General features: G+C 36.3%; 1 protein-coding gene across 2 annotated transcripts in view; it reads left to right on the top strand.

The window, feature by feature from the left end:
• SLC9A9 (solute carrier family 9 member A9) overlaps positions 1-27717 on the top strand; it is a 659022-nt gene that overhangs the window by 250899 nt on the left and 380406 nt on the right. For both annotated transcript variants that reach the window (XM_077756733.1, XM_077756732.1), the window contains one exon: positions 17277-17392. In XM_077756733.1, coding sequence (XP_077612859.1) covers positions 17277-17392 — 116 coding nt within the window. The remainder of the gene's footprint in view (positions 1-17276; positions 17393-27717) is intronic.

Here is a 27717-nt window from a genome sequence, read left to right as displayed (position 1 = left end):
ATATAAAAGTGTTGATTTGAAGGGGCCAATGCACCCCAATGATTATAGCAGTACTACCAATAATAGCTAAATTATGGAAAGAGCCCAAGTGTGCATCAGCTTATGAATGGATGTGGTCAAGAAGATATGATATAGAATGATAAAGAAGATGTGATATATACACACATATATATACACATATATACACCCATACACACATACATACCGATACATACAACGGAATACTACTCAGCAATGAAAAATAATGAAATCTTGCCATTTGAAACAACATGGATAGAACTAGAATGTATTATGCTATGCTAAATAAATCAGAGAAAGATAAATATCATATGATTTCACTCGTGTAATTTAATATAGAAAACAGATGAACATAGGGGAAGGGAAGGAAAAATAAGATAAAACCAGAGAGGAAGTCAAACCATAAGAGACTCATATACAGAGAGCAAACTTAGGGTTGCTGGAGAGGAGGTCGGTGGGAGGTTGGGCTAAATGGGTGATGGGCATTAAGGACACATGTTGCAGGGTGCCTGGGTGGTTCAGTTGGTTGGGTGTCCGACTTCAGCTCAGGTCATAATCTCACAGTTTGTGGGTTTGGGCCCTGTATCGGGCTCTGTGCTAACATCTCAGAGCCTGGAGCCTGCTTCAGATTCTGTGTCTCTTTCTCTCTCTCTCCCTCCCCCATTCACACTCTGTCTCTCTCTCTCTCTCTCAAAAGTAAATAAACATTAAAAAAATTTTTTTAAAGGAAGACAGTTGTTGGGATGAGCACTGGGTGTTATATGTATGTGATGAATTGTTAAATTCTACTCCTGAAACCATTATTACACTATATGTTAACTAACTTGTTATTAAAAACAAAAGAAAATCTGACCACAGAGAAGTCCTCAGAGGACCATTTCTTCTGAGGTTCTGTAATAAAGATTTGGTAGAAAGGGAATTACAAATTGTCAGAGGTTACTTTCTTCAAGGCCAATCTTTCTTCAGCTACTCAGGTATTTGCTACAGCCTGTCTCCAACTGAGGGAGTCATCTTAGAATTTCCTGGATGTAAATCCATCTCTACAGGTGAAGAAATGACTCATAGTCTGTCAGGTACTAGAAACTCTGTACAGAATAGTAAAAAAATGTAGTGAAACCAGAATCGCTAAATCATCTTTTAGCCTCATTTAAGTAATGGTCACTTTATTATTCCTCACTCTCTGTCCATTTAGGGAAAAAAATATACTTTCTTTTTTTACAGTGGGGAGTCCACTTGTCACTGAAGACACTTTAATCTTAAGGGAAAAAATATGCCTTTAAATTATAAGCAACCGACAAAAACACTTAAAAAACACTTATGCCACCTCATCCATATAAGTTTCCAAGCATAAATATTTTAGCAATGATCATGCAGTTTAAAACACTAGACCACATTATAAAAAATAAGTCAAAAAAGAAAAATACTTAGTTTGGTTTGGTAAGTCATATTCTGCAAAACTTCTGAGAGTTTACCTCTGAAAAACAAGGAGTTTGGATAAAGTAAATTAATACTTAGTATAATAAGCATATACAAATAAAAATACTTTCATGTTGAGGTGAAAAAAAATGACTTACTCTTTTGGGTATAAACCTCTCACGTTTTTAAAATACATTTGATTGAAGATACCCTCTTTAAAATATGATACCCTGTAAGATGTATCTTGCCAAGCAATATTTTGATGTCATGACTTCCCCAGCTTTTCTACGACAGTGAGGGGATAGTCTGTACTTCCCTTACTTCTTGGCCTTGCAGTGTGGGAGTCCTTGCTTTGTGACGATTCTGGTTACTCCGACCAGGGCCCTTTCACTCTTGCCCTGGTCCTCCTGTCTTTTCTCATCTTCACTCTCACCATCCCTTTTATTTGATAAATAGCTATTGAGCACCTATGTGTAAGTGCTATAGGGATTTGGAGATAGACTAAGACAGAAATGTTCCCTGCTCTCATCTAGGCAGGAAAGACAGACATTAGATAATCAATTATAGAACTAATTGGTTAATTCTGTGGTGAGTGCTATGAGGAAGTATAGCCATTATAAAAGATTCTACTGAACAGATATGACTTTTGGAGGAATAGTTTAGAATTCCTTGAATAGTTTCCTTGAGTGATGTTTGAGGACTAGTTAAAAGATATGGGCAGAGCAAAGAAAAACCATAAGGGGTCATCCATTTCCCCATGGTTAGTAACAGTGGGGCACCATTATCTGAAGGGGAAAGGGATGAAGTGGTACTGGAACCTGAAAAGAGAGTTGTGCATACAGGACCAAATGAGTGGAACTGTGACCTTTGACTAAAGGACATCAAGAGCCCATATAGAGTAAATTCCCCAGACTTAATCTTATTACTCACTCTTGATCTCTTGTCATTGTTTTTTCACCTGCATTATCAAATTTAACCAAAACCCAGGAAATAAGGGAGTCTACTGAAGCAGTCCATACAAATTAGCCTCTTGAAACACAGAGCAGGGTGGGAAGGATGGAGAATGGATGTGAAAAAGAAGAATCACCCACAAGGATTTTCTCATTGATCTAAGAGCAATTGGAAGTCATGAAAAGATCTGGAGCATGGAGATGCATGGTCAGATTTGTATTTTTAAATGATTCTGACTACACTTTGGCAGAAAGTGAAGGGATACAGTGACACAATTTTAGCAGACATAGAAATATCCTGAAGAGATGTAGTGTTAGCCTGGACTAGATAGTGGATGTATTTGAAACCATTTCAAGAGATAAAATAGCAGTTTTGTGATGGACTGCATATGGGGAGGAAGGCAGTGAGAAGATAGAGATCTGTCCACGATGACCTCCAGTTTTTTGAGTAGGAATTGGTGCCTTAGCTAAGACAAGAGACACTGGAGTAATATCTGGATTCTGGATAAAATCCTATGTTCAGGCTCAGAGCTAGTGAGTTTGAGGTGCCTATTGATCCTCCTAGAAGCCAAAATAAGAGTCTTGGTATTATATGTGATAGAGAGGCTATTAGACACCATGTTTAGTGTTATCTGGGGAAGCAAAATGAGTTGATTCCCAGTCTCAAGGAGTTAAATGAGTTTTATGAATTCCTCCTCCTATCTCCTGAGAAAGTTGAGGTATTTGACATGGACAGGGATAGCTTCATCTGTTCTCACTCTAATCCCAAGCCAAGCATTTGTGAAGAAGCTACTGTCAAGTTAGGAAAGGAGTGCTGGTTAAAATAATGAGTTCCTGGCACCAATTTTAGGTCCTGTCAAACTGTCTTTATTTTTAATTTGATAACTGATTAAATTGTAGGAAATATTGTCAATTACAAAGTTTTCATCTTTTCTCTTGGTCTTTGCTTTTATTTTTTCCTTCAGATTTTTATAAAATCATAAAGTTTTAAGGCTTAAAATCACCTTAAAATTCATTTAGTTCCATTTCCCCAAGTTTACTTCCTCAAATTTACCTGTTTTGTTTTGGGCTTGTTTTTTTTTTTTTAATGGAGTAAACCAGTATTTTTTTATAGAAGATTTAAGGGAAGGAAACTAACCAACTCCAATAGTGCATTTCCAACTCATTCTTTGGACAGATTTTCAATAGGTTGATTTAACTCTTTGTAATGCCCACCCCTCCTTCTTTTTTCCTGGGTTTCTGGGGTAACAGATTAAATCCTCTTTCTCTCTTCCTTATGACCAACTTCAGGTTCATTTGTTTTTAATGTTTATTTATTTTGAGAGATAGGGAGTGAGCAAGGGAGGGACAGGAAGAGAGGGGGGAGACAGAATCCCAAGCAGCCTCTGCACTGTCAGCACAGAGCCTGATGTAGGGCTTGAACCCACAAACCATGAGATCATGACCTAAGCCAAAATCAAGACTCAGACGCTAAACAAACTCAGCCACTCAGGTGCCCTGATCACCTTCTAGTTCTGAACTCTGGTGCCATGTTGCTTGTTGGCCTTCTGTCAGATACCAAACCCAACTCTACACCTCTTACCCCTCTAACATGTTTCTAACCCCTTAGTATCATGGCAGGCATTTTCCAAATGGTTGTTTTGAATGAGAAAGTGTTTTAGCTAAGATCTGTTCAGTGTTGAATACAGTGGAATTAGTGTCTCAAGGTCTGCACAAATATACTTCCATTGATCCAGGTCTCTTATCTCTACTACTCATTTTGCCATAGCTCTGTCTTTTATTATTTTCTCTTGTCACTTCACTGGGTTTTGGGAATTTTGTAATATTGCTTGAATATTTTTAGTATTTGGGTGACTATACCAGTTAAGCTATTTGTGACTTCCTGGAAAACATGCCTTCACCATCTTCTGCTTGGTTTCTTGACTCCTTTCTTCAGGGAGACCTGAGATTAGATGTGTTGGTATTAGAAAAATTGGTGTCTTTGTGTTTTGTTTGTTTTTTGGAGTGGGTTTTTTGTTTTGTTTGTTTTTCTGCCACTTTCTGTCTTTTTCATTGAGGTATAATTAACATATAATAATAGTTTCACTACAACATAATGATTCAATATTTGCATATATTGTAAAATTATTACCACGATAAGTCTACTTAACATTCATCATCATACATGGTTGCCAGTTTTTTTCTTGTGATGAGAATTTTTAAGATTGACTCTCTTAGCAACTTTCAAATATACAGTACACCATCATTAACCATAGTTGCCATGAAGTTGGTCTCTTTGATATGTGCCACAATAGATCAAGTATGAAGAATCATTTAAAGGATAATCTTTTTCCAGCGATGTTGCATCAACTTTCTATACAGAAATAGATGAAAACATATATTTCTATGTTGAAAACAACTTATTAAAGGCTTCTCTTGAAAGCTCTGAATTTGAGCCTTTGTCAATTCACTGGTTCTCTGAAACAGAGATTAATGCTAAATAGCCTTTTGTGTTTCCCAACAAAAGTAATAGCTGAAAAATCTAAGGACCCCCTTGGATCATTCAACAGTGATTCTTTGGTAATAACACAAAAGGGTGACTATTGTTATGCTTACTTTATGGGCAAGGAAACTGGGAAATGATTAAATAGGTAACTTGCCTATGGTCAAAGAGCTAGAAATTGGTAGAGGCTCTTATGCTAGATGTTAACAGTCTGTTTTATCTCTACATACCTGAGCANCGCCCCCCCCCCAACAATTTTATGCACAGAACCCTACCAGGCACTGGGCATATAGTAGGCACTCAATTAAAAATACGTTGTATGGCTGACTAAATAAAATTGATTCCATCCTCTTCCTCTGAACCTCGTTTTTATAAGCAAGAAGGCACTTATTCCTTCTGCGTTATGTCCTTAAAGATGAAATCATACTAGATAATAATATGTGCTTTGTTTTCCAGAAGAATAGAGTTGTTAAGAAATGAAATCATTAACTATTGGCCAATTTACCTGGCCCTCATCTACAGGTGGTTCACTCTACTAACTTCTGTCTTACAGCTAAATTCAAAGTCCATTCAACTCAGATCAAATGGGGACATGAAGAACTGTCTACATTTCAGTTTAATATCTAGTAGTGTAAAACCAGTCCATAAGTCAGGTGGATGGAGGTTAGTAGATAAGGAAGTAAGGGCATAGGTGAAGAGTAAGTTATATTAATTGTCTAATGTTGTGTAGATCAGATGACAGAGTGATTGTCAGAAATGTTTCCATATATTGGTAAGGATGACCCCATGTACATCTAGCCCTGGAGTCTGGTCAGTTAATATTATGCCAGAGACAGTTGGCAGTAATAAGATTTAATAAACCAAATGGCCTTCTTTAGCAGATACTTGTGTTGCTGGGGTGGTGTTACAGGAGTAATGGTCTCAAAGTTCAGGATCTATGAGTGAATAACTACTTTATGGTTGTAAATCTTTTATTTTGTTGTTCTCTAAAGAGAATTTTGGTGATTTCTTCTTTATTTGAATAGTGGGTAAGCCTTGTTATTAGAAGAGAAGCCCATAAGAATAGTCTGTCTGCTCTGAAAAGTTATTTAAAATGTTAAATGTTAAAAAGAACTTCACTTTACAATGACAAAGGAATTTCAAGTAATACCTTGTATTACATGCATCATAAGCAAAACAGGCGATTTTAAACTTCCATTCTAGATCAAAAAGTTATCAAAAATTTATCGAAATGATTGAAAAAGAAGAATCAAGGCAAGGACTTAATATTTGATTTTCATCACTCAGAAGATAAGTTGTTCGTTCTATCTTGTCATCAATGATGATAATATATCTTAAAGCCATCAGTCAAACAGTAAATAGTGTAACATCTTAATTTGAGCTAAATATGTTTTAAATGTCTGCATTATTTATAGCTTCCTGGAAAATTTCTGGAAAATTTATCTGATTGGGGAAAATCCAGAGAGTTGCATTTTCTTGTTATTTACATTTTATTGCAACCAGCCATCAGCTTTAGAGCTCCAAGTGGTAGAATTGAAGACCATAAACATGCTTTAGGGAATATTAAAAGGAGATGGAAATTTTCTGGGAATAATAAATTAGCAAGTTATCTTCAAATCACAGGGTTTATTCCCTTTCCTAAAATTCCAGGCAGCAGAGAATCTATGAAAACTACCAGTTCTGGCAAAATCTCTTTAGGAGAAAATTGGTATTCCAGTCCTGTCTTGCTACCAGCCAAATTCAGTATAATTTTGACCAGGTCATTAACTTGGATGGATCATGGTTTCTAAATTTTTTTAATGACTTTTTTTTTCCAGTTTATTTATTTTTAAGTGGGGAGGGGCAGAGACAGAGAGAGAGAGAGAGAGAGAGGAAGAGAGAGAATCCTAAGCAGGCTCTATTCTGTCAGTTCAGAGCCTGATGCAAGGCTCGAACTCACAAACACTGAGATTATGACGTGAGCCAAAATCAAGAGTTGGTCACTTAATACAGCCAACTAATCTTTGACANGTTATGTGGAAACTAATTTGACAATAAACTATTTGTAAAAAAAAAATTAAAATTAAAAAAAAAATAAAACACACACACACACAAAAGAGTTGGTCACTTAACTGACTGAGCCACCCAGGTGCCCTTTGGTTTCTAGATTTTTAAATAGGTATTCTGAGTTAAATAATTTGAAAAAACAATTTTTTTAATTTATTTCTGAGGGAGAGAGAAAGAGAGAGAGACAGCGTGATCAGGGGAGGGTCAGAGAGAGAGGGAGACACAGAATCCAAAACAGGCTCCAGGCCCTGAGATAGCTGTCAGCACAGTACCCAACACGGGGCTCGAACCCACAAACCATGAGATCATGACCTGAGCTGAAGTCGGAAGCTTAACTGACTAAGCCACCCAGGCTCCCCTGAGTTAAATAATTTTTAAGTTTTCTTCCCCCTGATCTAACCAACTGATTCCAACAAGTGTTTCAGTTTCACACTTGGAAAAAAACAGAGTAATGGCTATAAGGTGTTAGGTAGGCTTCTAAGGTCCTTGTCGCAGTTCTTCATCTGTGAAAGGAAAATAATGGACCTTGATTTTATCCACCTTTCAGGAACAGTGAGAACAAATGAGGTAACAGTTGTACTTGTGTCTTTCAAGTGAAAAGTAGTGTCCAAGGGCTCACATGTACAAGGCAGCAAAAGCCTCTCTTGCTACTTTAGCCTGAATGAATTTCATACTTTGAGATATTTTGTGCAAGTTTCTTGTTATTAATAAAAACTATATGTATGTATGTGTATATGTATGTATACACACACACATACATACACACCTTTGTACTGCCAGTCAGAGCTTCTGAGTTGATATAGTTCATCCCAAAGCAAAAAAAAAACACTTGTCTCATTTTAACCAGCAAAATACTACATTTAACAAATACGCAGTTTCTTCTAGGATTCTTAAAAATATTTAAAAAGAAAAGATTGAGGATTCCCTTCACCACTTTTGGAAACTTGGTAGGACTTTGCAGTTACCAGCCTCAGAAAAGACCAAAACAATCACAGTGCTTTCTCTGTAGCAGAGAAAGGTGGGTCTCTGTACCTAGGGAAAGAAGTCTCTGTGGAGCTACAGATCACAGACATAATGAAAGTCTGTTAAATTTTACATTGTAGTCGGTAAGACATCTGTTCAGTCCCTGGCCCCTACCCCATTTTCATTTTGTTCTACAAGGAGTTCCAAATTAGAGCCAAGAGCTAATAGCCCCTTGAATCTTTACATGCTATCCAGTAATCCTCGTCTTTCATCCATAAAGGATGCCAAGTCACCAAGCAGTAGGTAGTATGTGCTTTCTGTATTTGAACCTGTAACCTAATTGCATCTCAGGCAAACTATTGATAATTCAAAGTGCTGCCATATTAAGGAGTTTACCATCAGAGCCAGAATGCACACAGATGGCTGAGCCATTTTACTTAGTTAACACAGTCCTCATATAGAGTTGCCTGCTCAAAGCATGGCCTATGGCCAGTAAGCATTGACCCCATCTAGGAGCTCATTAAAAATGCAGAATCCTGGATCCTACTGCAGACCTGCTTATCCCCAGGTGATTGGTCTGAACATTAGAGACAAGATACAGTGGTTTAGAATGCATGTTCTAGATCCTGGCTACATATCAGAACAATGGAAGAACTTTTAATAATACTGATGCATGGATTCCATCCACAGAGATTCTGATCTACTTGGCCCATGTTATAACCTTGGCATCATGATTTTCAAAGCTTTCTATGTGATTCTGGTATGTAGCAAAATTTGAGAACCATTGAATAGACTATGTAACAATACATAGTGGAAGAATTCATCACATTGAATTATCCAGCCTTCACTGTGAATGCCTTGTCTGTTACTACCCACTTGTTTTGTTGGCCCATGTTACCTTTTCCTGTGGTGACTACCCCTCTCCCTTATTCTACCACGACTCAGGTCTGACCCCGTCTGCCTTTCAAGAAATATTTATCTCCAATACCTTCTTCCTCAGACCATTTTCTCCCTTCCTCCTTTGAAACCCATATCACTCTACCTTTAGCTCTCTTACTGAATCTTCAGCTTTTCACATAGCAGTCCAGCCATCTATACATACAAGTTATTCCTCCTCCTGAGCTGTGAGCTCCTAGAGGACAGAAGCCACATATGATTATCTTTGTAATTCTTAGGATCTAGTAAGGCTGGGTAATATGTGCATAGAATGGAGATGGGAACAGAAAGGGAAGAAGGCAGAACAGCCTAGATGTGTTCTCTTCAAATTAGCCAGATAAGATGGCAAACAAAGAATGCATGGCTGGAATCTAAGACCTCGATGAAATAAAGGAAAGAGCTTTGTAAATCACACCAGAGGAACAGTGGGGATACAAATTGATAGAATAGAGGAAAGAAAGCAGTGATTATATCCAGGGGACACTAAGCATGGTTTTCTGAAAGGAGAAGAAGGCAGGATGAACTGGGAGTAGAAAGAAGTGAGGAACTCAGGTTACTCAGAGAATTTTACTACACATCCCAGGATGTTGGTGCAGGCTGTCTTTGAGTGAGTATGGCTAAGCTCCACACTGCCTTCATTGCTCCTTCTAAATCTTCTCAGAAGTGATTTGCTTACACCCCTGAATGAGCCAGCACACCACCAGATAGTAGATATGAGTAGGTACACAATCAGTATGCCCAGTTAAGCTCTCACCTGTGTTTGGTTCAGCTTTCAGTAGATTTGTACCTCTTAGTACAGGTCAACATTGCAATTTATGCCCATTGCACATTCAAGCTTGGGATTTATATCACACTTCTACAAATCTTGCACTACTTTACAGAAGAGGGATTGATTCTCTGCAGGCAATTGCATAAGTTGCTATAGAAGCAGGAATTATCACAAAAATTCATGGGTAAGTGAAACCTCCAGGAAAGGCCCAGTAAGGTGGTAAGTTGACAGGCAGGTGGGCAGTAGAGAATTTGGGAAATGAACTCACTTGATTTTGCTCCAAGTTACTCAAGGTCCCAGATCCTTAGACTCCAGCCATGGTTAAAAAGTAGTGTATTTCATCACAACCTCTTCTCTGCAGCCTTTCTATTCTTGAATAAAAAAAAAGTGGCGGCCACTTCAGGCTCGCAGGAAGCCAGATATAAAACTGGCTTAAAAGAAAAATCATGGAAAGCACATGCTTTCCATCTCCTTTTAGGGTTTAACTAAAGGCCTAAAAGGAGGGTCTCCTGGGCCACTCCTAACTCTCAAAGAGCTACTCCCAATATAATATCATGTCAAAGGCATTCTATCAGGAAAAAAGAATATATAGTAACTGACTTGTTAAATTTATGAAGCCAAGGCAAAGATATCTTAAATTTTCTACTTAGTGTCCAATAGTAAAAAGTAGGAAGGAACACATATTTAAATTTAACTTCCGTTACTTGCTGGGCTTTCTTGTTTATAAAATAAGAATCATGTTCGCTGCCTAGCTGGTGTGTGTGTGTGTGTGTGTGTGTGTGTGTGTGTGTGTGTGTGTAGATTGAAAAATATATAAAATGCACTAACATAGGGCCTGGCACAGACTGGGTACTCAACAAGTCTTAAGATGGTTGTTCCCTCTTTCCTTCCCCCACTTTTTATTCCTACCACAGCCTTATTAAAATCTTAGGACCAGAGAGCCTACTACTCCCTGGCAGATAGATGACTTGAAAAAAGTCAAGTTTCTATAGGGTGGTTGGCAGCTCAGAAGAGAATAGAGGCCAGAGATAGAAAAAAAAAAAAATGTACGGGTGTGGTTGTTGTGGTTGTTGCAAACAAAATTTTGGAGTAGTCAGATGTCTTAAGTATAGAATTTCCCAACCTTAATATACACACTTATGCTCCTGACAATGAAACCTCCCCTCATTGTTCTCCTTCCCTCGACCACCATCCCATTACCTAACCAGCTTCCTCTTTCCACTTAGGGACAGAAAAGCCGAATGCAAGCTGCCTTTTCCTCTAAAACCTGTCTCCCTCCAACCCTTTGAGAGAAGAAAGGATTAAGCCTATCATGAGTCCCCAAGTAAAGACAACTTCTTCTCCTCTGTGAACTCAATGCACTTAATTTACAGCTCTTCCAGGATACTTAGCACTTTCTGTCATGTGTTCTGCTTATATAGGTGACCTGTGTCTTCTTCTGGAGGGTAGAAATCATGTCTGGCTTATCTTTGCATTTCTCATAGGACTTTGTAAAGTGACAAAACAGTGACAAAAAAAGAGAATCATCCCTTTGACACCTATAGGAGCCTATTGTCCTATAGACCCTCTAAAGCCTGTATAATTCTGCCCAAAGTCAGACTCATCACCTCATGCCAATAATCTTGATAAACCAGAATTACTGTTTGTGTCTGTTATTGGTACCACCATGAGATGTGAACTTCTTCACAACTTCTTCCTCACCTCTTTATGATTAAGTCTCACCTCAAACCCCTTCTCTGTCTGGAGACAGACCTGGCTTCACTTGTAGTCAAACTTCTCAGAAGAGTGCAGTATGTTGCCTGTGTTAATTTCCTCATTTTCCATAGGCTTTTCAACCCATTCTAACCTCACATGAGCTTCCACACTCCTAATGACACCAAACAAATGGTCCTGTTGGCAACATCCAACCCTATTTATTAATGCCTTCTTGAAACTCTTTCTTCTCTTGACTCCTATGACACTCTACTAGATTTCCTTTCACATCTCTGACTGATCCTGTCCTCTGCTGGCTACTTCACTGTCTCTACCTCATCTTCAATACTGGACCCACACATCCATCATGGGCCTCTTCCACTTTATGTTCTCTTCAGACTTTCATGCATACCTAAGGCTGCAATAACATATACCACACAGTGTCTGCTCTTCAGTCTGTGTCCTGAGTCAGTCCTTTGTTGAGATCCAAACCTGTATATCAGTCTCACTGGCTGCTCAAATCTTAACATTTCTAAAGTTGAACCTGTTATCTCTTCCATGAGATAAAATCCCCCTGTAATGTTCTCCAGCTAGAGAAATGTGCACATGTGCAAACTATACTTTTCCTCATAAGATTTGGGCACAATACTAATAAAATAATTATAAATTAGCTATTAAATGTCTGACTCTTCTAATAAAATACAAGCTCCCTCAGAGGAGGAATTATATTTTTTGGTAATTTTTTTGCTTTATGAATGAGTCAGTAAGAAAATTAATGAATGCATGGGTGAATGAATAAATGAATTTGGCTAGAATATCCTCCCAACCCCATCTAGCCTAGCATTAACAATTATTTATTCTCTCATAGAAACAGAGAGCAGATTGGTGGTTGCCAGGAGTAGGGAGTGTGGGTAGAAGGAGTGAGTGAAGATGATCAAAAGGTACAAACTTCCAGTTATAAAATGAGTAAGTTCTGGGAATGTAATGCACAGCATGGTGACTATAGTTGATAATACCATATTGAATATTTGAAAATTAGTAAGAGAGTAGATCTTAAAATATATCAGCACACACAAATATTATACTTGTGAGGTGATGGATATGTTATCTAACTTTATTGGATAATCATTTTGCAATATGCAGTATACATATATCATGACATTGTATACCTTAACTTTATATATTCTTATATATTAACTGTATCTCAATAAAGCCCAAAATTAAAAAAAAGGAAATTATGACTTCTCTAGTGGGGTATTGCTCTTGAAGGCATGCCCCAGAAAAAAACAAAGAAAATGTGAGATACAAACTATCCATAAAATGTGAACAGGCAACTAGGGAAAGATACTTATCTAAAGGAAAATGTATGGGTATAGAAATCAGAAATATATAGGTGTAGAAATGTATAGATGTAAATTGCAATCTTCATATTGCTTTCATAACCTGTTGGTTCTGGGTTTTCCCACTGCAGAGTTTCATGCAGTGGCCTGTTTCACATGCTTTCACAGGCAGTGATGTGACTCTTCCAACAGCTAATGGGACTGGTCCACACAGCTGCCTCTCCAAACTGACAACTCCCCCAGCCTATCTCTAGTAGTTCAAAACACTGCTTTTTCCAGTAGATCTATTCATTGCTTGATCACGACTATTTTTTTAAAGAAGATTAATTCTTTCTTAAAAATACTGAGAGAGATTAAGGCAGCATACTTAAAAATCATCAAAGCAATTGAGCCTTCTGGAACTTTCTGTTTTGAAACATTTTCACATGTCTATAGGTGTGGAGATTTAATAGTATAAAATAAGCTCATGAAATTTTAAGCCAGTACACATATCATAAATAATAAAGTAAGTATGGGGGGATACTATGCTGGGCATTTCCCAAAATTCTCTTTTCCCCAATGCTTTCTATTAGTATCAGTGACATGGCTGCCATCCTGTAATACTCTACTTTTTGAGAGGAGATTATGAATTTCTACCATTGGATTCTCCATAGCACAAGCACTTTGCATTTCAAAGAATAGTAGCACTAAGTGGATTATTTGTTAAAATCAAATTATCAACATTTCTGGCTTTTATGAGGCACTTCTGCTTCTCCCCATCCCTGTAACCCAGGCTGTCACTAACCACAGGTCCAACATCTTCACAGCACTGCATGCATTAGACTTTAACCAGATTCCCTCTCCTCATCAAACCACATCTTCCCTGTATCATGAGCCATCTGAAGTACTTCCTGTGAAGTGCTGAAAGAATATACCTCTATGTGAGAGTATAGTAGTTATGGTTTTATTTTTTAGCTTCCCAGTTAATATAGTTATAACTAGTTTTTATTAATAATATGTAGCAACAATGACAATAGCTACCATTTATAAAGGAGGGTGTGGCAGTAATATATACACACTAGTTATTGGATTGTTATAATTACCAGTGATGATGACCATTGTTATTAGTATCGAGCTTGTACTGAACTGGACTTTTTTTCTCTCCTTCTTTGAGATAATTCTCAAGTAAGATATTAGAATTATACTTATTTTTGTCCCGGGATTGATTTGGAGTAAATAAACAAACAAATCATGTGTGTAGGGGTGTGTGTGTGTGTGTGTGTGTGTGTGTGTGTGAAGAGTTATGTGTGTTTCTCCAGATTTCAAAGCAATTCAAAAGCTTTATAAAGTTGGTATCAAATGATGTGGGCTTTGGCATCCAACTGCCTGGATTCAAATCCATGGCTCTTGAGAGCGAACTTCTGTGAACTTAGGCAAGTTATTTAACCTCTCTGAGTACTATTTTTCTCACTGTAAAAAGGAATAAGAACAGCCCCTAATTCATATAATTTGGAGGATTAAGTGACAAAATGAATGTATGTTTCAGTTTATTTTTATTATTACTATTTTTTAAAAGAACTGGAAGAATGCAGAAAAGTAAATAGAAAAGTAGTCATATTTAATTCCATTATATACCTACTATTAACATTCTAGCCTATATAATTCTGGTCTTTTTCTGTTTATATATATGCCTAAGTATGTTCAATTTTTATAAACACTTTGTAATTTGCTTTATCAGTTTACTTTTCTGTGTCTAATATTTGACATTTTTTTTAATGTTCATTTATTTTTAAGAGAGAGAGACAACACAAATGGGGGAGGTACAGAGAAAGATGAAGACACAGAATCCAAAGCAGGCTCCAGGCTCTGAGCTGTCTCAGCACAGAACCTGAGGTGGAGCTCAAACTCACAAATGGCAAGATCATGACCCGAGCTGAAGTCGGATGCTAAACTGAACAAGCCACTCAAGCGCTCCTCTAAGTCTAATATTTAATCTTGTACATAGTATTATCAATTGCATATTACCCAAATATATGTGTTTTGTAATTTAGTCACTGGACATTTATATGTATATAAAAACTTTGAAGTTTTTACTTTTACAAAAAACAGAAATCTGAAATATTCTGAATACACACCTTCTGGTATATATTTGATTAATTTGGGCATAAATTTGTAGGCAACCATTTAATAAGCTATAGAATATAAAAAAATAATACTTTAAGACTTTTATCATTTCAATCAATAGTGTAAGAGTCTTCTATTTTCTATATGATATTGCCAAGTCTGGGTAGCTTATATTTTTTTTATTTTACCCAATCTAATGGCTTNCCTCCATGCCCATCGCCCCCCTTCCCCCACACCCATCAGTCCTCAGTTTGTTCTCAGTATTCAAGAGTCTTTCATGTTTGCCTCTCTCTCTCTCCCCCACTATGTCGCCCTTTCTTCTCCCCCATGGTCCTCCATTAAGTTCCTCCTAATCCTCCTATACGTGCAAGCATATGGTATTTGTCCTTCTCTGCCTGACTTATTTCGCTCAGCATAACACCATCAAGGTCCATCCATGTTGCTACACATGGCCAGATTTCATTTTTCCTCATTGCCATGTAGTATTCCACCGTATAGATAAAAAACATTTTCTTGATCCATTCGTCCATTGATGGACACTTAGGCTCTTTCCATGTTTTGGCTGTTGTTGAGAGTGTGCTATGAACATTGGGGTANCTAGCCCTTTATCTAATATGTCATTTGCAACTATCTTTTCCCATTCTGTCAGTTGCACATTAGTTTTATTGATTCCTTTGCTGTACAGAAGCTTTTTATCTTTATGAGGTCCCAGTAGTTCATTTTTGCTCTTGATTCCCTTGCCTTTGGGGATGTGTCAAGTAAGAAATTGCTGCAGTTGAGGTCAAGGAGGTTGTTCCTGCTTTGTCCTCTAGGGTTTTGATGGTTTCCTGTCTCACATTTAGGTCTTTTATCCATTTTGAGTTTATTTTTGTGTGTGGTGTGAGAAAATGATCTAGTTTCATTCTTCTGCATGTTGCTGTCCAGTTCTCCCAGCACCATCTGTTAAAGAGGCTGTCTTTTTTCCATTGGATACTCTTTCCTGCTTTGTCAAAGATTAATTGGCCATACATTTGTAGGTCCAATTCCAAGTTCTCTATTCTATTCCAATAGTCTATGTATCTGTTTTTGTGCCATTACCTTACTGTCTTGATGATGGCAGCTTTGTAGTAGAGGCTAAAGTCTGGGATGGTGATAACCTCCCATTTTGGTTTTCTTCTTCAATATTACTGTGGCTATTCGGGATCTTTTGTGGTTCCATACAAATTTTAGGATAGTTTGTTCTAGCTTTGAGAAGAATGCTGGTACAATTTTGATTGGGATTGCATTGAATGTGTAGATTGCTTTGGGTGGTAATGACGTTTTAACAATATTTGTTCTTCCAATCCACGAGCATGGAATGTTTTTCCATTTCTTTGTGTCGTCTTCAATTTTATCTCAGGTAATTCTTAAAACAATTCTATGGGCTAACTATTATTGTTGTCACAGATTCATTAATCAGGATATTAAGGCTCAGAAAGTTTTATTAATGTTCTAAAACCATATAACTAGTGAGTGGTAGAACCTGAATTTGAATGCAGATGTGTCTGAAATATTTTCTAATTGGAGAGGTTTCTTCTTAAAATATTTTGAAACATCTACATTCTCATTTATGTTATAATTTCTGATATCTGATTTCTAGTCTTTTTAGCCATGCTCACAACCTTAGAACATTTTTCAAGAAATTAACTTTCAATGCATGTGAATATTTAAGCACCCATTTATTGGTCTGAAGGTATACAGTTTCTAAAGACTCTTGGAGTCACTTATAGTGATTTTGCTATGGTCCAGTTCACCAATCTCTGTATTTCCTCTAGTAGGATGTTGACAGAAATCAGTGAGTTAAACAATTAAATACAATTTAAAAGTTATGGGGTGGCAAATGATGACCAATATAGACAATCTGTGTTCCATTGTGGATTTGGTAAGTTTATAAACATATTATAATCTCATGAAAAGAATGACTATCCTTGGAAAATCAAAACATAAACCTTTCAGGATTCATTTCCAACAATGTATTGAAGTCACAAGAGCTCTAACTTAGCAGTGATTCTCTACCTAGGGTGGAAGTGTCCTGACACTAGTAGTAGTAGAAGACCCATCTACTGTAGCGTAATTGGCTGACTGAGTGCACTTTGTGTGACCAATATCCTTCTCATAGCAGTGACAGACTTGAAATCTGAACACTTTTCAAACACCCCTAACACATAAAACAATGAAAACAGAAAAGCAATCCGTGTACAGATGTTAACCCAGCTGCTGTATTTGTGGGCATAATTTGCTATGACATATTTGACAGATTTTTTTTTATATCCTTGAGATTTATTTAATTTCATTGAAATATACTAGAAAATATTGTTACCTTTTGCCAGGTGAAAGAGTTGGGATATTTGGTAAAAGTGTCTTTCATAGTCAAGAAATTTCAGCAATGTACTGAGAGCTAGCATGGCCATGAATTGGCAGAATGGTGATAATTTGTGCATGATGCTTATTCAGGAAGCACATTAGAATATTACCTATGATATAGTGTGCATTTGCGCAGAATTCAGCTTGATGTTTGAAGATCTTATTTTTCTCTTCAACAGGTTAATTCTGTATGGCTTTGTGAAAGCTATGGTATATGCTGGCCAGTTGAAAAATGGAGACTTCCATTTCACCGACTGTTTGTTTTTTGGTTCACTAATGTCTGCTACAGATCCAGGTAATTGCTCAAATAGTATGTTGTGGTCTTTTTTTTTTTCTTTTTAAGAATCAAATATTTATATTAAATGTTTCTCTAAACACCATCACTTGTGTCTACATAGAATAATTCCTCATTCCTTTTCATTTGCAGTTGACATATCTGTAAGTGATTAAAAAAAAAAAAAGGAAAAGAAATAAATACCCACCCCTGCACTCCCTCTCATCACAACTGGATTATGTTAAAACAAACCTCAGACATTATATCATTTTATTTATAAACATTTTGAAAAATGAGCATTGCCATTATGAAACCTAAAAATATTTATAATTACTCCTTGTTTTTATCATAGAGCTAGTGTTTCTTCAAATATCTCCTATTGCTTTTTTGTAATTATCATTATTTGTTTGTGTAATAGTTTATACAAATTCAGGCCAAATAAGGACTATACATTACAAGTGATTAATGTGACTATTGAGTCTCTTTTAATTTATATGTTCTTCCATCTTTTCTTTTTGTCAGTTATTTGTTGGGGGGAAATGGCAATTTTCCTTGTGGTTGAATTGAATATGACCCCTTACTATGTTCCTCTATAGCACATATTTCTTATAAAACTGATGGTTAAATCTAGAGGCTTAATGAGATTCACGTTCACCTTTTTTTGGCACGATTACTTTATAGGTGGTGCTGTGAGTTTCTATAGCAAAACACCACATAGTGATTAGTGACTCAGTTGTCAACCCGACTCACCATACTGCTTACAGCTACTCCAACAAAACCCACCAGAACACACCTATAGTGAAACAAGATGTGTTTATAACATGTTATAATGAGAGAAAATTCATACCACGGGAAACATGAGACCTCTCAGAGGGTGTTAGAAAGGACTTGTTATAGGCTCAGGCAAATGTTTGGTGATTTTAGGGAGGGTTTAAGGAATTGGAGCTTGCTCTGGATAAAATGCTGTCAGGAAGCAAGAATGACTGGACATTTTAGTAAGTCTTACCTAGAATGAGGGAAGACTAGATTAAGCCTAAAGTTAAAATTGGTAAAGAAGTAGTGGTCAGTTAGAATAGCCAAGGTAGGAGAATGTTTGGTCAATTTTGTAGTTTGGATAGTGTTCATTATTTCTGTTGAGATATGATTATAAAGTATTGTTTTGTTGTTGGGCTGTTTTATTTATTTATTTATTTTTGTTTTGGGGTTTTTATTTTAGAGAGAGTGAGCACGCATATGCAAGTTGGGGAGAGGGGCAGAGAGAGAGAGAGAGAGAGAGAATCATAAGCAGGCTCCATGCTGAGCATGGAGCCTACCATGGGCTTGATCTCACATCCCTGGGATCATGGTCTGACCCAAAAACAAGTGTTGGATGCTCAATCAACTGAGCCACCCAGGTGCCCCTATTCTGCAGTATTTTTGTTTTTGTGTTGAGCCATTGTGATCACAGAGTGACCTTGTCTGATGTTGCTCTGTGAAATTGTTTGCTTTCAGCAGAACACCAAGACCCAGATAATAATAGTAGGCCAGCTCCTGAATGTCAGGGGCTATTTTGTCTTTTTTTAGAATAGCCCTCTGACCAGTGATAATGGCATCATGTGTTTGCTTGTTACAAATCAGAACCTTAGGCTCAACCCCAGATCTACTGAATTGGATTCTAGAGTTCAACAGTATCCTAAAGTGATTCACATACACATTGAAGTTTGGGGGGCGCCTGGATGGCTCAGTTGGTTAAGCGTCTGACTTCGGCTCAGGTCATGATCTCAGGGTTCATGAGTTTGAGCCCCATGTCGGGCTCTGTGCTGACAGCTAGCTCAGAGCCTGGAGCCTGTTTCAGATTCTGTGTCTCCTTCTCTCTCTGTCCCTCCCCTGCTCGCTCTCTCTCTTTCTCTCTCTCTCTCTCAGAAATAAATAAAACATTAAAAAAAAAAAGTTTGGGAAGGATTACCTTTTAGCATTCTCCATTTTCACTAATGCCTTTAGTATCCATTGATGGTTACTGCTTAGTTAGTCCAGTATTAACTAGGGGTTACAAACTAGTGGTATGCTAATTCTTTCCTACCTTCTGTATCTATTACCTGGTACTTTCCTATAAATAAGCAGCTTTCCAGATAAACTATGTAGTACCATGTGATATCATTTGAACAAAGAAGCAGGACAAATGATACTTTTCCTTTATTTACTAATTTTCAAAATAATGAGTTATTTCATTAGCATCCTCCACATATGACTAAAGAGATTTTTCTTTTTGAAAGTATTAACACATGAATTTTAATATGGTTGATGCATTTTGATCTTTTGCTGTCATTATTCTCTTTGATGTTCAGAATACTCGTACTTAACAACTGGGAGCTTCTTCAAGTTTCTCCTATATTCTTTTGTCATGACCCAATGGTCTTTCATAGATTTATTGTTTTTGAGTAGGACTAGATGTTCCAACCTTATTTTGTGTGTTTCTTGTACCCTGACTTGGCACCGGCCATTTCTCCAAGAAGCCTTGGCTCTTTATAAGAGGGAAATTTATTTAGAGACCAAAGTAAATATTTGGGCATTAGGGGTTTTTGTTCCTAATGGATTGGTCATTGTTTCTAGATATTTTTATTTGTTTTAGAGGAAAAATAATATCATAAACTTATATTAATATTTTCAGCTCAAATTTAGGATTACAGAAATTTTAATTAATGCCTTAAATTTTTATTTTAATTTTTATTCTGCCTGATTTTTTCTTATTACATTAATATTTTTTAATTTCCTTAAAATAAATATTTTCAAAATTATAGTATACATTATTAAAAATATGATTATTGAAAGCTGCTTAAGATTTCATTGTAGTTCTTTGAGTATCTCACTAGTGATGAACAGTTAAAAATTACTGTTTTAAGAGCTCTTGAAATAATTCCCCTGTAGATTGTATATTGTGAATATACAATACTGTTCATTTGTTTCATTTTAGTTAAAAACTGTTTTAAAATTTTGTTATAAAATTAGATTAAATAGCTACAGAATTCCAAAATGAAAACTATGAAACAAAATAAGAGACATCTAGCTTCTATTCCTGTCCCCTCTACCCTAATTCTTCAACCATTTTGGGTGGTTTTTCATTTATCCTTCCATTTTTAATCCAAGTAAATACACAAACAGGGGCACCTGGGTGACTCAGTTGGTTAAGCATCTGACTTCAGCTCAGGTCATGATCTTGCAGTTGTTGGGCTAGAGCCACACGTCAGGCTCTAGCTGACAGCTCAGAGCCTGGAGCCTGCCTCGGATTCTTTGTCTCCCTCTCTCTCTGCCTCTGCTTATGCTCTGTCTACCTCTTTCTCAAAAATAAATAACATTAAAAATTTTTTAAATACACAAACATACACATGCTCTACTATATACTACTATACTCATAGTTCTTTACCTTACTCTTTAACAATATTTTGGAGAGCAATATATAAAGATCTCTCATCCTCTTTTATAACTGCAGAGTACTCCATACATTATTCAACCCATTGTCTATTTATGGACATTTAGTTTTTTCTTGTCCTTTGCAATTGTGAATGGTGTTCCAACTAATAACATTAAAATAAATACTCTTTCACTTTTTGCTAGTGTTTCTTTGGTATAGATTTTAGAAACAGGTTAAAAGATAAATGTGTTTGTAATTTTCTTAGATGCCAAATTCCTCTCCATAAAGTTTGTACCATTTTGCATTCACACCAGTGACATATAACAGTACGTATTTTTCACAGCTTTGTCAGTGCAGTATTCTATCACAGTTTTGGTTGTTTAGTTATAGTAGGTGAAGATTTGTATCTCCCTCTGGTTTGACTTAGTACTTCTCTTATTATGAGTAAGGTTAAATATTTGTTCATATGTTTAAGAGACATCTGTATTTTTTTCCTGAAAATGAATTGTTTATAAGGTGTTTTTTTCCCAATAGGGTTGTTAGTCTTTATTTTTCAAGTTTTAGAAGTCTTTAAAATATTAGGGATACTAACTTTTCTCTATAAGGTATAAATATTTTTCCAAGTTTTTTACCTGTTTTATTTTATCATATGAGGTAGGAAAAATAATTTTTAATGCATGATATTGACTTACTTCCTGGAAGAAGATGAAATAAAAGTAGGTCTCAGATTAGGAACTCACAGTGTAGATTACAGAATCAGAGTGCCAGAGTAGTGTGGAGGGGCAGACTGCTCCATCTTCATGGTTGAAGACGACCTAGCCACTAGTCATTGCTGGAAGATTTCATGCTATGCTTTCACAGCCCCCAAGGAAATGTAGGGGTTCCTTGGTAGCCATGGGAAGCATGAACTCAAGATGAAATATTTTCAACCCATAAGTGGTTTCTAGTTAATTAAGGCTGTTCTCTTCTGCCCATATATGGATATTAATGCTCAGGTCCCATTTCATGTCACTTTTGCACAAATCTGCATGCTTAAACACATTGCATCCATTGTTCTTTGGTCCCAACAGTAAAGGCCAAGTTTGTTGCATTCTGTTGAGTGGTTCAGTCAGCTCCAAGCACAATTGTGTTGTGTTAAGGCTTTGCTCCTTCTGTGGCTGGTGACATCCCAGGACACAGGAAAAGTGACTGAAATAGAAAAATAAACCAACTTGGTAAGATGGATATTTATCTGCATTGTGTCAAACAATTGGGCTGACTAAACTTTTTAAAATACAGAATTGACTCACAGCCATAAAGAGAATCCTGGAAACCAAATCTACTTTCCAAGTCTGGCACAGACCAGCTGTGCAACTTTGGGCACCATTTAGCCTTTCTAGATGTTATGCATTCTCAGAAGTGGAAGATATTCAATCTCATTTCTCCCAACTCTTTCATTTTACAGATGAAGAAACTGACTTTTCATCTGTAAAATGAAAAATTTCAACTATAGCCCTTTCCAGCTTTAACATTCCCTGTTTCTTGTTTCTGTAAGATTGGTTTTCATTTTTAAACAAGCTGTTGTTTTAAAGGAAGTTAAAAGTAAACTCAAAGTCCCCCCCCCACCTAGACATTCTTGGGCCCTAACCATGATTCAGCAAATGTTAGAGATCTTATACAGTAGAGATCCACATGTGAACAGGAATATTTAAGCTTTCTTCTTTTACTGGGAGCTAATTGTTATATTAAAACACGCTGAACCTACTCTGCTAAATTGGTGTAATTTAAGATCTTCAACAACTTTAAAACACCTAGTTAATCTTACCCCACAATTATTCATTTATTGCCTAAATTATTGTGACTCCCTGATTTATGAAAGAGAACCTATGCTCTCCAGGTTTGGCTCTTCTTGGCCTTCTTTAAATTAATTCTTTCTCATTTAGCCTTAGCTATATCTTAGCCAGGTTATATTAACTATTCAGATTTTTCTTTTATAGACACATATTTAGACTTTAATTCTTCTTGCATGTTTCTGACTCTCCTTGGCCAATTTTCAGTTTACCTCCAGTTGAGGCGATTTGACTATTGTTTGATGTAATTTCCTCTTTTCCTCACTGACAAAGATCCTGTTGATGATGTAAAGGTCATCAGCAGCACTTAACAGAAAGTGGATGATTAAAGGCAGAGCCCCCAAAGAGATCATGTATGGTAAATGGCAGGGTAGGGGAGGAGAGACGTACTTAGATCAATGGGGCTTGATCAATGAGCCAGCTCCTCTTCAGGTGTGTTTAGATAATGAAAAGTAGGGGGATGGAGGAGGGGAGGGAAAAGATAAACAATGCGGCAACAGCTGGAAATAGATGCTTTAGTTAATATCCTCAGTTTACAAATGTCTAAAGCCCGTAAGGGAATCCTCTGACCTCGTATTATCCTCCTGTCTCTTTCATCATTGACTTGGGTCCCAATTTAGTAAATTTGACTATTTATGATAGTAGATTTTTATTAATAAGTCTAAAATGTCCCTTTATATGGGGTAAGTGAGATAAAGAGAGAGGTTTTTAAGGTGCATAAAGACACTTAGGAGTCCCAGTCTACCCATGTGCTGTTCCTGAACACATCAGTATTGTTACTGCCTCAGCACATCTGAATTTGTTGTTTCTCCCTCCTTGCCTTCTTCTGTTCTTTGCTCAGATATCACCTCAATGAGACCTTCCCTAATCATCCTATCAAAAATTGAGCCCCATCTCTCCTGCCGCATAATTACCTACAAGTCATGATGCTCCTCAATCTCCTTCCTCGCCTTACATTTCTTGTACAGCACTAATCACTATTAATTTACTATTATTTTGGAGAGCCTCTATGAGGAAGGATTTTTTTTTCTATTTTCTTCAGTTTTCCCCCCATTTCGATTTTAGTATGTAGTTTTTAATATATACTTATTAAATTAATGAATTAATATATTTGTAGAAGAAACTTCGAGAGCACAGTGTAGAGCTTGAAAGGGGATCTCTTCTCAAATACGGAATGTGAAGCAGTTGATCTGGGTATTCCAGATCACTCTCAGAGATAAAGAGTCTCATGACCCCAGGAGGGACAGTGCTTTAAGATAAGGGAGGAACTCCCAGCACACAGCTAAACTTCTAACTGAGTGGCAATATTGGTTTCTGTCCTCACAAAAGGATATATTTAACTAAAACAAAAATGTGTCTTTATTCTTGTCCATTATTACAGCCAATATTTCTTTCTCCCTGTTCACCAGTGGTCAGTGGCTTAACATTTTCCAGAGAGCACCAGGCCATAGATTGTAGACTTGCAGAAGCAGTTATAGTAGTGTAGGTTGTTGTTGTTGTTGTTGTTTAGGTTGGAAGATGTCCAAAATAGGAGCTTCATTTAGGAAAAAGAAAAACTCAGCACATCACATTAAGTATTAATCACTCAGAAGATTCCAGAAATTCATCCTGGTATTTACAGGACTGACATTTCTTTCAAGGTCTGCAGGAAGCCACTTATTCAAGAACATTTGGGCTGTGCATTTTCTCACTTCATCAATTTCTCTGTTTCCTATTTGGAATAAAATGTCTTCATTTTATATGATGCAGCTGCATTGAGACTCAGATACAGCTGTGCTATTTTGAACTCCAGAAGTATTAGTCCAGTATTAAAACTAGAAAATAATTCTTACTCATAGACTTGTCCTGTTTTTTTCTAATAAAATTATTTTAGGTTGTCCTGATTTAGGTAACTTCAGATAGAGCTTACTCAAGAATTGCTCTGTCCAATAGAAGGGCTACAAGCCACATATTGCTAACTGAAATGTGGCTAGACCAAATTGATGAGCTGTAAGTGTAAAATATACCCTAGATTCAAAGATTTAATATGAAAAAAAGCACAATATCCCATGGACAACTTTATATTGATTGCATTTTGAAATTACAAGATTCATTTAATATTTAGGTAAATAAAAGTATACTATCAAAATTAATTTTATCCATTTCTTTTTACTTTTTTAATGTGGTTACTAGGAAACTTTAAATTACATATGTGATTTACATTATATTTTTGTCAGGCAACACTACTTTAGAGCAATATAGATATGGAACTGATGTAAACCAAAAAACATGATCCTTTTTTCCAGCTTTATTGAGATATTATTGACATGTAACACAGGTACGTTTAAGGTGTACAATGTGATCATTTGGTAATCATTTATATTGAGAAATGATTGCTACAATAAAGTTTGTTAACATCTCTGTCCCCTCACAAAACTACCTGTTTGTGTATGTGTATGTGGTGGTAACATTCATGATCTACTCTTTTAACAACTTTCAAGTATTTATTATACTTTTGTTAACTATATTAATATTCTGTATCTTAGAGCTTATTCATCTAACAGTTGGAAGTTGATAGTCTCTGACCAACAACTCCCCACTACCCCGACTCCCAGTCCCTGGCCACCAACATTCTATTCTATTCTATTATAATGAGTTCAGCTTTTTATTATTCCACACAAAAATATGATCCTTAATAAAAATACCACAGTAATATTTCAAATCAAATAGAAGAATTATGTGCAGATACAATGCACCACACAGATTATGGCATTTTGGTGAAATACAGGCACTTTATTTCTATGATTTAGAACTAATATATCTGAATGTTTTTTTTTTCCTAAAGTCTCTTTTTCCAGTCTTATTTTTCTGCATCAACACATAAAAACCCATAAACTAGTTTCACTTATGCTTCAGAAACAAAGCAAAGAGAAACCAGAGTAAAGCTCTGTATGATTTTCATATCATGTATGTGCCATTAAGAACTATAAATACTGCAATCTCTGGCTTGAGAAAAACAGGTTAAATAAGTTCCTGTCCAAAAGTGTCAACTGTGTTTTGTGTTATGTGTCAACATAAATCACAAATTCCTAAAATCTGACAATCTGAGTTGGTTTTTTTTAATGCCCATTACTGTTTTGTTTTATATAGATTGTTAAAAGTCCAAGAAACTTGACATTTATGTTATGTTACCCTTGTTTCAAAGTATGTTGACACATTTGATGGCCCTAAATTGGGTAGACTGGATATCAGAAATAAATATTTACCTCAAAAGAGTAAATAGAAACTACCTGTGTAGCTATGTGGGAAAATACAGTTTATAATTGTTTTCATTAAGTTTAGAATTTAAAAATCTAGTTAATGTAAATTATTAATTTAATTCTCCAATTAAGGAAGTCAAAATATATATAGTACATAATAGGATCCATTTCTTTATCATCAACATTAAATAATATTTAATGACTAGATCTTTAAGAAAGCATTTACAGATCTCAAAATACAAAAATCCTGTTGAAGTTTACACAAGGCATAGTAAATATTTACTGAATAAATAGAACAGTCATTGACTATTGATTAAGAATGGAGTGGGATAGGGCCGCCTGGGTGGTTTAGTTGGTTAAGCATCCGACTTTCGCTTAGGTCATAATCTCACAGTTCGTGGGTTCGAGCCCTGTGTCGGGCTCTGTGCTGTCAGCTCAGAGCCTGGAGCCTGTTTCGGAGTCTGTGACTCGCTCTCGCTCTGACCCTCCCCTGCTCACGCTGTCTCTCTCTCTCTCTCCTAGAAAAAAAAAATGGAGTGGGATAGGTCTGTGTTTAAATTCATATTGTCTGACCTATTTGAGACTCAGTTTCTCAATAAAATGAGGATAGTAAGACTTATTTTAAAGGTTCTTTATGAGGACTAAATGAGATATTTATTATTATTATTATTATCATCTTGTTATTTTTATGCTATACTAAAATGAGGATGCTCTTTTACCATCAGCAAGTGCAACATGCACATTTTTGCCTATTTTCCTGGTAATAGTAATGGATTTCCATGAATCTACATACTTGGTTAGTAGAATGCTCCTTTGACCAACTAAATTCATTTGTGACTTGCTTGGTTAAAGTTAGGAACATAATATATGTAATGTAGTAATTTTGTTTTTATAAAACACAAACATACTTTATATTTAATCTCATGGGTGGTAGATAGGAATATGTGAAAGCAGATCTCAGGTTTTGTTATTTTATCCACACGTATTTTGGTATACATCTCTACAGTTATGGGCATTGTTCTTATATAACTATGAAACCATTTTCAAACCTACAAAATTTTTCTTAGTCCATTGGTATCATCTAATGCCTAGCTCACATTCAAATTTCTCTGATATTCTTTCTTTATAGTATAGTTGACACATAATATTACATTCATTTTAGATGTACAATATAGTGATTCAACAATTCTATACATTATGCTATGCTCACTACAAGTGTAGCTACCATCTGTCACCATTCAATGCTATTACAGTGCCACTGACTGTATTCCCTATGGTATACCTTTCATCCCAGTGATTTATTCATTTCACATGGAAGCCTGTACCTCCCTCTTTCCTTCACCCATTTTGCCCATCCCTTCACCATCTTCCCTCTGGCAACCAGTTTTTTCTCTGTATTTGTGGGTCTGTTTCTGCTTTTGTCTTTGTTCATTTGCCTTGTTTTTCAGATTGCACATATAAGTGAAATCATATGGTATTTGTGTTTCTCTGTCTGAGTTGCTTCACCGGTCATAATACCTCTAGGTCCATCCATGTTTTCACAAATGGCAAGATCTCATTCTTTGTTATGGCTGTGTAACATTCCATTGTGTGTGTGTGTGTGTAAATTTCCAAATTGTCTCGTAATTTTTTAAATTTATTTTTAATGTTTATTTATTTTGAGAGAGAGAGAGGAGGTAGGGGAGGGGCAGAGAGGGAGAGGGAGACACAGAATCTGAAGCAGGCTCCACACTCTGAGCCATCAGCACAGAACCTAACACAGGGCTCCAACCCACAAACTGTAAGATCATGACCTTAGCCAAAATCAGACACTTAACCAACTGAGCCACCCAGTTTTTATATATAAAAAATATATAAGATTTTTTATAGCCATTCTATTCAATCAAAGAT

This window comes from Crocuta crocuta, unplaced genomic scaffold, assembly GCF_008692635.1.
Source record: "Crocuta crocuta isolate KB4526 unplaced genomic scaffold, BGI_CrCroc_1.0 scaffold337, whole genome shotgun sequence".
Taxonomy (NCBI): domain Eukaryota; kingdom Metazoa; phylum Chordata; class Mammalia; order Carnivora; family Hyaenidae; genus Crocuta; species Crocuta crocuta.
The sequence above is the reverse complement of the archived record's forward strand: the minus strand, read 5'-3'. Positions and strand labels throughout refer to the sequence as shown.